General features: G+C 36.2%; 1 protein-coding gene across 1 annotated transcript in view; it reads left to right on the top strand.

The window, feature by feature from the left end:
- wnt9a (wingless-type MMTV integration site family, member 9A) overlaps window positions 1-5,264 on the top strand; it is a 57,609-nt gene extending 52,345 nt beyond the window's left edge. Inside the window, exons 3-4 of the mRNA XM_062993480.1 lie at window positions 1,682-1,944; window positions 4,521-5,264. Of these exons, the coding sequence (XP_062849550.1) occupies window positions 1,682-1,944; window positions 4,521-4,988 (731 nt within the window). The 3' untranslated portion in view covers window positions 4,989-5,264. The remainder of the gene's footprint in view (window positions 1-1,681; window positions 1,945-4,520) is intronic.
- The last annotated feature ends 7,804 nt before the right edge of the window (window positions 5,265-13,068 follow it).

Here is a 13,068-nt window from a genome sequence, read left to right as displayed (position 1 = left end):
GTAACATGTGTGTGTACATGTGTGTAACGTGTGTGTGTATGTGTAACATGTGTGTGTACATGTGTGTAATGTGTGTGTATGTGTAACATGTGTGTACATGTGTGTAACGTGTGTGTGTTTGTGTAACATGTGTGTGTACATGTGTGTAACGTGTGTGTATGTGTATCATGTGTGTGTACATGTGTGTAACGTGTGTGTGTATGTGTAACATGTGTGTGTACATGTGTGTAATGTGTGTGTATGTGTAACATGTGTGTACATGTGTGTAACGTGTGTGTGTATGTGTAACATGTGTGTGTACATGTGTGTAACGTGTGTGTATGTGTAACATGTGTGTACATGTGTGTAACGTGTGTGTGTTTGTGTAACATGTGTGTGTACATGTGTGTAACGTGTGTGTGTGTGTAACATGTGTGTGTACATGTGTGTAACGTGTGTGTGTATGTGTAACATGTGTGTGTACATGTGTGTAATGTGTGTGTATGTGTAACGTGTGTGTACATGTGTGTAACGTGTGTGTGTATGTGTAACATGTGTGTGTACATGTGTGTAACGTGTGTGTGTATGTGTAACATGTGTGTGTACATGTGTGTAATGTGTGTGTATGTGTAACATGTGTGTACATGTGTGTAACGTGTGTGTGTTTGTGTAACATGTGTGTGTACATGTGTGTAACGTGTGTGTGTACATGTGTGTAACGTGTGTGTGTATGTGTAACATGTGTGTGTACATGTGTGTAATGTGTGTGTATGTGTAACGTGTGTGTACATGTGTGTAACGTGTGTGTGTATGTGTAACATGTGTGTGTACATGTGTGTAACGTGTGTGTATGTGTAACATGTGTGTGTACATGTGTGTAACATGTGTGTGTATGTGTAACGTGTGTGTACATGTGTGTAATGTGTGTATGTGTAACATGTGTGTGTACATGTGTGTAACGTGTGTGTGTGTGTGTATGTGTAACGTGTGTGTATATGTGTAACATGTGTGTGTACATGTGTGTAATGTGTGTGTATGTGTAACATGTGTGTGTACATGTGTGTAACGTGTGTGTGTATGTGTAACATGTGTGTGTACATGTGTGTAACGTGTGTGTGTGTATGTGTAACATGTGTGTGTACATGTGTGTAACGTGTGTGTATGTGTACATGTGTGTAACGTGTGTGTGTACATATGTGTAACGTGTGTGTGTTTAACATGTGTGTGTGTGTACATGTGTGTAATGTGTGTGTGTGCGTGTGTGCAGGATTTAAAGTTCCTGCACGCCCTCTCCTCGGCAGGACTCACCCACGCCGTGTGTGTAACGTGTGTAACATGTGTGAGTGTGTGTAACGTGTGTGTGTACATGTGTGTAACATGTGTGTGCGTGTGTGTAACGTGTGTGTGTGTACATGTGTATAATGTGTGTGTGTAACGTGTGTGTGTACATGTGTGTAACGTGTGTGTGTGTACGTGTGTGTAACGTGTGTGTGTGTACATGTGTATAACGTGTGTATAACATGTGTGTGTGTGTGTGTGCGTGCAGGATTTAAGGAAACAGCGTTCCTGTACGCCCTCTCCTCGGCAGGACTCCGTGTGTGTACATGTGTGTAACGTGTGTGTGTGTACGTGTGTGTAACGTGTGTGTGTGTACATGTGTGTAACGTGTGTATAACGTGTGTGTGTGTGTGTGTGTGTGCAGGATTTAAGGAGACGGCGGTCCTGTACGCCCTCTCCTCGGCAGGACTCACCCACGCCATCGCTAAAGCCTGCAGCGCGGGGCGGATGGAGCGCTGCACGTGTGACGAGGCCCCGAACCTGGAGAACAGGAAGGCGTGGCAGTGGGGGGGCTGTGGGGACAACCTCAAATACAGCAACAAGTTCGTCAAGGACTTCCTGGGCAAACGAGCCAACAAGGACCTGAGGGCCCGCGTCGACATGCACAACACACACGTGGGCATGAAGGTGGGCGTGGTCTCCAGATACTGCAGCGGCCGCCGTGGTGGCTGTTATTATCATATTTTATTCATGCTTTTTTTCCAAATTTAGTCATAGCCGATTAATCTTCCACTGCTGGGGAACCTGAGGGTAGCGTAATAATAATAATAATAATAATAATAATAATAATAATAATAATAATAATAATAATAATTAATAATAATAATAATAATAATAATAATAATAATAATAATAATAATAATTAATAATAATAATAATAATATTAAAAATAATAATTAATAATAATAATAATAATAATAATTAATAATAATAATAATAATAATTAGTAATAATAATTATTATTATAATGGAAATGATAATAATAATAATAATACTAATAATAATAATTATTATTATTATTAATATTATTATTATTATTATAATGGAAATGATAATAATAATAATAATAATAATAATAATAATAATTAATAATAATAATAATAATAATAATAATTAATGATAATAATAATAATAATAATAATAATAATAATTAATAATAATTATTATTATTATAATGGAAATGATAATAATAATAATAATAATAATAATAATTATTATTATTATTATTATTATTATTATTATAATGGAAATGATAACAATAATAATAATAATAATAATAATAATAATAATAATAGTATTATTATTATTATTGGTAGATAGTAGTGCAGGAATCAGTAGCTCTCTGAGCTCCTCATGTCACGCTCCCGTTATCCGAGCTGCCTCAGTTACTCTGATAGTTTCAAACCGACTGGAGTTCTGAAACGTCTTGCTCTGGTGAGCGTGAAACCATCACACACACACACACACACACACACACACACGCTTCGTTTGAAAAAGCATCATGAATTCCTTCTCAGCGGCTCGGTTGTGATGGAGCTAGCGTGAGCGTAGCGGCGAGTAATTAGCTGATTTAGTAACGCGCGCTGGTGTGTGACGGACCACCGGAGAGCAGAACCAGCGACGCTGCCTTCACTGGAGGTGGAACAGTGAGGAACGTTAGTGTTCCTCCTCTACCGCGCTCCGGGGTTCCTCACAGATAACACACTTACAGGAGCGCAGTGGTGTGTGTGTGGAGGGGAGGGGGACAGGGGTTCAGATCTCTTTTGGGGTCAAATCCCATATGGAGCTCCAAGTGTGGAATGTGCGCTGAAATCCGCCCCCCACCACCCAAAAAACCCCGACCCCCGGTCCTCACGCTGACGCTTCACATTTCACTTTCCATTGTGCTGGACGTGCAGCTTTTACACACACACACACACACACACACACACTCACACACACACACACACTCACACACACACACACTCACACACACTCACACACATATATACACACACACACATACACTCATACACACACTCTCTCTCCTCAGTGTTTGTGTGTAAGTTCATGTTCTGAGTGAAATGTTGAAACACACCTTGTGGTTTTGGTTCCTCCGGTTATACAGAACCGAGAGAGAGAGAGGGAGAGAGAGAGAGAGAGAGAGAGAGAGTGTTTCAATCTCAGCTCTGCTATCAACCGACCGGGCGCCTGCACAGACACACGATTGGCTGCGTTTCTATTAAATACATAAATACATAAAATAAAAAATAACTAAAATAAATAAACTTATATATAAATAAAATAAATATATTAAATTTATTAATTTATTAAATTAAATACATAAAGTAAATAAATGAATAAATAAATAACTAAAATAAATAAACCAATACAAAATCTAAAATAAATATATTAAATAAATTAATTAATTAAATAAAAGAAATACATGAATAAATAAATAACTGAAATAAAAAAATCAATAAACAAATCTAAAATAATATATTTAATAAATTAATGAATTAAATTAAACACATACAATAAATACATAAATAAATAAATACTGTATCTAAAATAAATTAATAATTTTTTAAGTAAATAAATAAATACAAAAATCTAAAATAAATAAATAAATAATTATTAAAAAATAATTAATATCTAAAATAAGTGAATGAATTAATTAAATAATTGAATTAAATACCTAAAATAAATGAATGAATAAATACATATCTAAATTAAATAAATACATTTCTAAAGTAAATAAATAATTGCAAAAATCTAAAATAAATAAATAAATTAATTAATTAAATTAAATACATAAAATGAATAAATTACTAAATACATTTTTTAAATAAATAAATACATTTTTAAAGTAAATAATTAAATACAAAAATCTAAAATAAATAAATTATTAAATAAATATCTAAAATAAATCAATAAATTTCAAAAGTAAATAATTAAACACAAAAATCTAAAATAAATAAATGAATTAATAAACTTCTCAGCATCACCGGTGTTTTTCACACTCGGACACAAACGTAAATTTTTTATTATTTATTTATGTTTTTTAGAGGTTCGAGTGATTAACCAGGTTCTGTATTATCATCAACTTATCAAATAATGTCTTTGGAACAGGATAGGGCCTTCCCCAAACTCTATATTGATTTGTACAGCTTGTATAACGTAGCAGTGGGCGTGGCTGATATATATGATTTCTCTGTGTGCAGGTGATCAAGGCGGGCGTGGACACCACCTGTAAGTGCCACGGCGTGTCGGGCTCCTGCACGGTGCAGACGTGCTGGCGACAGCTGGCGCCCTTCCACAAGATCGGCATGGTGCTGAAGCACCGCTACGAGGGCGCGATCAAGGTGGGCAGCAACACCAATCAGGCCAAGGGCGAGCCGGGCCCCGCCCCGCCACGCGCCCGCGCCCACGCCGAGCCCTTCTCCCGCACCTCGGACCTGCTGCACATCGAGGACTCGCCCAACTTCTGCCAGGTCAGCAACTACTCGGCCGGCACGGTGGCTCGCAAGTGCCACAAGGGCAAGAACTGCGAGGCCATCTGCTGCGGGCGCGGCCACAACACCCAGAGCCGGGTGCTCACCCGGCCGTGCCAGTGCCAGGTCCGCTGGTGCTGCTACGTGGAGTGTAAGCAGTGCACGCAGAAGGAGGAGGTGTACACCTGCAAGGGCTAGCTCCAAAATAATGAGGACGGAAAATAACGAGGGTTTCTGACGCAGCGCCGAACTGAACGGACCGAGACGGGAAGAGGGCGCGACGCTCTCGCTTCCCAAAAACGTGAGACCTGAGAACATAAACGCAACGCCGAATCGGACTGGTGAAGAGCGCCGGAAAACGCCGCTTATTCCAGCGGAGACTCGACTAACGGATCTATAACGAACCTACGCGTGTGTGTGTGTGTGTGTGTGTGTGTTTTCTGATTATCTGAACGACGGGGTGTGTGTGTGATTCGCTCGGTAATCACCCCGGCAGCAGCGCCTCTGCGTCCTGTACATAATGAAATTGTATAATGAATATTTTTATTTGATTATAGTTTTATATATTTACGCCACTCTGTCAGAATAACCACTAAGCGCCGGAGGGTGCGCTGTCTCTCCTACTCTTACACTTTATTATTATTATTATTATTATTTTATTTTTGTATGTTTGCTTGGACAAAGCCCTTCTAAACAAACGCAGAAACGTGACGTAGCTTCCTGTGACTCCCCGGAACTCTCCGGATCCGCCGCCGCCGCCGCCGTGAGCGCCCTTTTATTACCGACGCCGTTCGTTCAGGGAACATGTAGAACCACTATTCACTCCTAACGCGCTCACCACATTTACTCGCTTTATTTACTTTGTTCTCTTCGTTTGGGTTCCGAGTGTCCACAATAATACAGACCGAGAGTAAAAGCACTTATGTGGCAGTGACTGCTGTGCTATCAGCCGACCGGGCGCCTACACAGACGCCGTGTGTCCGTAGGGGGAGGGCCGATCGGTCGAGGTGCCTGGACGGGGGAGGCGGCGGATCACAGACGGCAGTGAGTAGCTTTTAGCACCCGATTCTGCTCTCTGTGAGACTCCGCCCCTGTCAGGTGAAAAGAAGCGATCCGACTGCCTCGTAACAGAGGGAGAGATGAATTCCTATTGGACAGGACTGGATTGTGTGAAAAAAGGGGAAAAAATAAATAGAAAATAGAAGAAAACTTTCATCCATGCCACTGCAAAAAAATGTTAAATAAAAATAAAATATTAAATAAAAAAATAATTAAATTAAATACATAAAATGAATATATTAATAATTAAATATCTAAAATAAATCAACAAATAAAAAATCTAAACTAAATGTATTAAATAAATTAATTAATTTAATTAAATACGTAAGAAATAATTAAATTTCTACAGTAAATAAAATGAATAAAATAAATAAATAAATATCTAAAATAAATAAATAAATAAATAAATATAAAAAATAAATACAATAAATATCTACAATCAAATGAATAAATAAATATCTAAAATAAATAAACAAATACAAAAATGTTAAATAAATAAATTAATTAACTAATTAATCTTTAAAATAAGTAAATAAATAAATATCTGAAATAAATGAATAAATAAATATATAAAATAAAATAAAAAATTAATAAGTAAATATCTAAAATAAAAAATAAATACAAGAATTTAAAATTAATTAATTAATTAATATCTAAAATAAGTAAATAAATAAATATCTAAAATTAAATAAATAAAATGAATAAGTATATATCTAAAATAAATAAGCAAATAAAAAAGTAATTAATTAATACTTAAAATAAATAAATATCTGAATGATCTAAATGAACAAATAAATATATAAAATAAAATCAATCAATAAATAATCTTCTCAGCATCACAATCAGCATTTATGCTCCAGTGTTTCTTACACTCGGACACAAACGTTCATTTTTTTATTGTTTATTTTTATTTTTGCGTGATTAATCAGGTTCTGTATTATTGTGGACGAGGTTGTTTTTGTTTATGTGAGGAACGTTAGCTGAGTGTTAGCTGAGCGTTAGCTGAACGTTTATTATACGTACAGAATGAGAACTGAACCCGAACACTCTGTAATTCTTTATGATTGTTGATGATTGTGAGATCTGGAGATCAGATGGATCAGGCTGATGAAGCTTCTCCTCCTATAACACCTCTACAGTGTAAATATATACATTCTCTCTTATACTATAGATTATATAGATATATACAGATCTGCGCTCGTATACGTCTCTGTATATATATATAGATTATATAGATATATACAGATCTGTGCTCGTATACGTCTCTGTATATATATAGATTATATAGATATATACAGATCTGCGCTCGTATACGTCTCTGTATATATATATAGATTATATAGATATATACAGATCTGCGCTCGTATACGTCTCTGTATATATATATAGATTATATAGATATATACAGATCTGCGCTCGTATACGTCTCTGTATATATATAGATTATATAGATATATACAGATCTGCGCTCGTATACGTCTCTGTATATATATATAGATTATATAGATATATACAGATCTGCGCTCGTATACGTCTCTGTATATATATATAGATTATATAGATATATACAGATCTGTGCTCGTATACGTCTCTATATATATATATAGATTATATAGATATATACAGATCTGCGCTCGTATACGTCTCTGTATATATACAGTATATAGATTATATAGATATATACAGATCTGCGCTCGTATACGTCTCTGTATATATATATAGATTATATAGATATATACAGATCTGCGCTCGTATACGTCTCTGTATATATATATAGATTATATAGATATATACAGATCTGCGCTCGTATACGTCTCTGTATATATATATAGATTATATAGATATATACAGATCTGTGCTCGTATACGTCTCTGTATATATATATATAGATTATATAGATATATACAGATCTGCGCTCGTATACGTCTCTGTATATATATATAGATTATATAGATATATACAGATCTGCGCTCGTATACGTCTCTGTATATATATATAGATTATATAGATATATACAGATCTGCGCTCGTATACGTCTCTGATTTTATTATTCAACTACTGAGTGAGGGACCCACGATTAGCCCAACAGCACCGTTAGCGCACTGAACGCTCTCACGCCGCCGCTAATGACATTAGCATGTTTATATCGTCTCTACAATCTGAATCATTAACGCTGTAAATCGTTCCGGGTCGAATCCCTGTGGTAAAAGATCGAGGGCGTGGCACGAACGAGGACGCTAGTGGCTAATAACACAACCGCTAACTGATTTACTGTGTTAGCATGAAGTTTTTCTGTCAGTAAACTCAGATTTCATGTTTCTTTAGCATTTATCTAGCGCTAGTTTTCCCCCCTTTGATAAACTGAGATTTATACACAAATTCAAAGTTAATATGAACATGCTAACGTTGTTCAAACACGCTGTTAGCTTATTCTGTGTGTTTATAAACTAGCTAAATTAGCATAGTAGTTAGCCTTGTTTTCAAGATCTACGATAAACTAATTATATTGGTAAGCAAATGTAATACATGGACACAGTTAGCACAAGCTAACTATTATGAATATTTATTATAAAAGAAATCAAAGCTAATGTGGCTAAAGCAAACAAACCACACAGTTAAAAGACAGACGTTAGCATAGCGCTGTTAGCTTTGAGTTTGTTTTTTTTGAGCTAACATTGCTATGTGAATCTCAGTCTGACCTAGCGCCCTGGTTTTAAGACTCTCCTAGCGCCGCTGAGGTTTCTGGGTGTGTGTCGGCGGCCGCTCACGATTTTCTAGCCGGATTCCTGGCGGTTTTGCGAGGCGTGGGGACGCTAATTAAAGTCGGGCTCGCACGCTACGCACAAACCATAATGCTAACGTGGAGGACTTCACTCCGCATTCCTGTCAGCCACAGCTACGTAAACACAGGTTAGCGCTGGCTAAACGTCGTCCCGGCCTCCGCGCACACGCTCCGACACCCTGTTAGCGTATAAGCGCAGGCCTAATGTTGCTAGCGGCGGCTGTGTGTGTTGTAACAGTGTAGACGTGTTGTTGTGAGCGCGTGTAGATGGTGTACAGGTCCGGCGGCTCTCTGAGGCGGGTTCTGTTCTCCCGCTGGTTTTGGGCTCTTGTATTTTTGGGGAAGCAGCGTGTGTTTAAATTAGCATAGCCGTATCAGATTAGCGTCACCCGCTAATGTCCTAGCATGTCCTAGCACAGCCACTGATCAGTGATTGAACCTCTCCTGCTTTTATAGACGTAGCGGGATGATTAGCGGTTAGCGGTTAGCTGTGTAGTGGTGATGCTGGTGTAGGTGTGGCGGTGTGAGCGCACTACTGATCCGGTTCTATTCCATCAGTCAGTCATCTAATACATACCTGTCTATCTCTCTGTCTATCTGCCCCTGTCTATCTGTCTGTTTCTGTCTATCTGCCCCTGTCTATCTATCTGTCTCTGTCTATCTATCTCTGTCTATCTGCCCCTGTCTATCTGTTTCTGTCTATCTGCCCCGTCTATCTCTCTGTCTGTCTATCTGTCTCTGTCTATCTGTCTCTGTCTATCTATCTGTTTCTGTCTATCTGCCCCTGTCTATCTCTCTGTCTGTTTATCTGTCTTTGTCTATCTGCCCCTGTCTATCTATCTGTTTCTGTCTATCTGCCCCTGTCTATCTATCTGTCTCTGTCTATCTTTTTCTGTCTATCTGTTTCTATCTGTTTCTGTCGATCTGCCCCTGTCTATCTATCTGTCTCTGTCTATCTATCTCTGTCTACCTGCCCCTGTCTATCTGTTTCTGTCTATCTGCCCCGTCTATCTCTCTGTCTGTCTATCTGTCTCTGTCTATCTGTCTCTGTCTATCTATCTGTTTCTGTCTATCTGCCCCTGTCTATCTCTCTGTCTGTTTATCTGTCTTTGTCTATCTGCCCCTGTCTATCTATCTGTTTCTGTCTATCTGCCCCTGTCTATCTATCTGTTTCTGTCTATCTGCCCCTGTCTATCTGCCCCTGTCTATCTATCTGTTTCTGTCTATCTGTTTCTGTCTGTCTGTCTTTTTACTTGTCTATCTGTCCCTATCTCTCTCTGTCCCTATCTATCTCTATACTTGTCTATCTATCTGTATACTGTCTTTGTCTATCTGACCCTGTCTGTCCCTGTCTTTGTCTCTCTGTCTTTTTGTGTATCTGTCTATCTGTCCTCATCCCTGTCTATCTGTTTATCTGTCCCCTTTCTATTCATCCCTGTCTGTCTGTCTGTCTGTCCCTGTCCCTATCTTGTCCATACCCCTGCTCTGTGTACATATTCATGTCGATGTCTCAGCCAATCAGCAGACAGGATGTGTACTGGTGGAAGAGAGAGAGGTGTAGGTGGTGCGCTCGAACCCTACAGACCAGTACAGAACCGTGTACCAGTATATAAGTGGATGGGTTCAGTCACTACGCCAGTCTGTAACAGTGTGTGTGTGTGTATCAGTGTGTGTGTGTGTGTGTGTGTGTGTGTATCAGTGTGTGTGTGTGTGTGTGTGTGTGTGTGTGTGTGTGATGCCAGGGCTGAATGAATGAATGATTGAATAATGTTAATATGAGGTGGACTCTCTCTCTCTCTCGGTGGTCACATGTCTCTCTCTCTCTCTCTGTCTCTCTCTCTCTCTGTCTCTCTCTCTCTCTGTCTCTCTCTCTCTGTCTGTCTGTCTCTCTCTCTCTCCCTGTCTGTCTCTCTCTCTCTCCCTCTCTCTCTCTCTCCCTGTCTGTCTCTCTCTCCCTCTCTCTCTCTCTCCCTGTCTGTCTCTCTCTCTCTCCCTCTCTCTCTCTCTCCCTGTCTGTCTCTCTCTCTCTCTGTGTATGTTGGGATGCTCAGATGATTTCCCTCTACCTCATGTGTACAGGCTGTAGCTATAATAAACTGATCCTGCGTGACTGGTGAGAATGTATTTAACTTATTTAACTTCTTTGTATAACAAAGCAAGAAAATCAGAAAATATTAAAATGGATTTTTAAAGAATCAAGCAGCCTCAGTGATTTTATTTCTGATTATTATTATTGTTATTATTATAAAGTTTCACGTTTCAGAGTTTATCACATTCAGGTCATACATGGTAACTAGCAGTGATGTGCTTTAACAACTGCCCGGTCACATTAGTTCAAAATAACAGGAGAAAAAGAAACATGTAAAAAGTACAAAATACAAACAAAAATACTAATAACTTTACAAAAATATAGAACATTGTAAGAAATAAAAAACTTTAGGTAGATATAAAATTTAAAATAAAAAAAAGGTGCAATGAAGCCTTACTACTACATATGTATAAGTCCATTAGGACGCACACATACATATATACAGTATATACAGTATATATATATATATATGCCTACAAGTCTGTATTATTATTATTATTATTATTATTATTGTATAATTAAAGTTTATTATTATTATTATTATTATTATTATTACTATTAATATATTATTATTATTAAATATTTTATTATTATTATTATTGCAATAAATGTTATTTTTATTATTTAATTAAATATTGTGTTATTGTTATTATTATCATTATTACATTTTAATTAAATCATTTATTTATTTTAAATAATTACATATTTATTATTATTATTGTTTCTATTATCAACTTAAATATTTAATTATTGTGATCATTATTATCATTATTATTATTATTATTTTTATTATTTAATTCGATGTTTTATAATATTATTATCATAATTATTATGAATCGTTTATTAAATATTTTTAGTATTTCAATAAATATTTTTGCATTATTATTATCATTATTATTTAATTACACATTTATTATTGTTAATATTAATAATATTATTTAATTAATTATTTTTATTATTTAATTTAAATATTGTATTATTATTATTATTATTATTTTATTATTATTATTAATATTATTACAATAATATTTTATTAAATATATTATTATCATTATTATTTTTATTATTATTATTATTAAATTAATATTTTATTAAAAATATTATTAAATATATTATTATTATTAGTAGTAGTAGTAGTAGTAGTATTATCAAATATATTATTCTTATTATTCTTATTATTTAATTAATATTTTATTAAATATATTATTATTTTTATTTAATTAATATTTTATTAAATATATTATTATTTTTATTTAATTAATATTTTATTAAATATATTATTATTATTATTATTATTATTATTATTATTATTATTAATATTATTATTATTATTATTATTATTATTATTATTATTATAAACCCTCAGTGCTGTAGAGGTTAAATTAATGTTTACTTCAACACTGTCCACATATTTATGATCTCTTACACATAAGCACACAGTGATGGTTCAAACTGCTCAACCACAGCTCCACAGAAACTACATTAGATTAGAACTACAGCTCCCACAATGCACTGCAACAGTCAGCTATAAAAGACACGCCCACCCACCTGTGAGTGCTAATGTGGGTCTGAAGTGATTAGCATGATGTAAACGATCAGAATTCACTGAGATTACATTACTGAGATCCATCAGACACCTCAAAGCTTCATCAAACATCTCAACGCTTCATCAGACACCTCAAAGCTTCATCAGACACCTCAAAGCTTCATCAGACACCTCAAAGCTTCATCAGACACCTCAAAGCTTCATCAAACATCTCAAAGCTTCATCAGACACCTCAAAGCTTCATCAGACACCTCAAAGCTTCATCAGACACCTCAAAGCTTCATCAAACATCTCAAAGCTTCATCAGACACCTCAAAGCTTCATCAAACATCTCAACGCTTCATCAGACACCTCAAAGCTTCATCAGACACCTCAAAGCTTCATCAAACATCTCAAAGCTTCATCAAACATCTCAAACATCCACCTACAATACCAACCTGCACAGAACCTGAGCTAAGCTAACCAGGTAAGCTAATTAGCTTTCTGCTAATATTTAGCCTAGCTTGTTTTGAAGATTATGTGTTTAGAGCTTCACTGAGTTCATGGATAATGTAGAGCTCGCTCGGCTGTGGACAGCAGAACAACAGAGCTGTCCACATCACCATACAGCCTGATTATTTTGATATGAAACACTCTATAGCCTAAAGTATGTGGACACCAGTCTATCAGCTTGTACTGCGTCCCATTCCAGAAACACTTAAGACATTTTAGGGTCTGTCTGTATCAGTAGTTAGGAGTGGTGTCCACATACTTTTGGACTGGTGTTGTGTTACGGCGGCCCTGCTCCTGGTGATTTAGGAGA

This window comes from Trichomycterus rosablanca, chromosome 4 (assembly GCF_030014385.1).
Source record: "Trichomycterus rosablanca isolate fTriRos1 chromosome 4, fTriRos1.hap1, whole genome shotgun sequence".
In the NCBI taxonomy this organism is placed as follows: domain Eukaryota; kingdom Metazoa; phylum Chordata; class Actinopteri; order Siluriformes; family Trichomycteridae; genus Trichomycterus; species Trichomycterus rosablanca.
The sequence above is the reverse complement of the archived record's forward strand: the minus strand, read 5'-3'. Positions and strand labels throughout refer to the sequence as shown.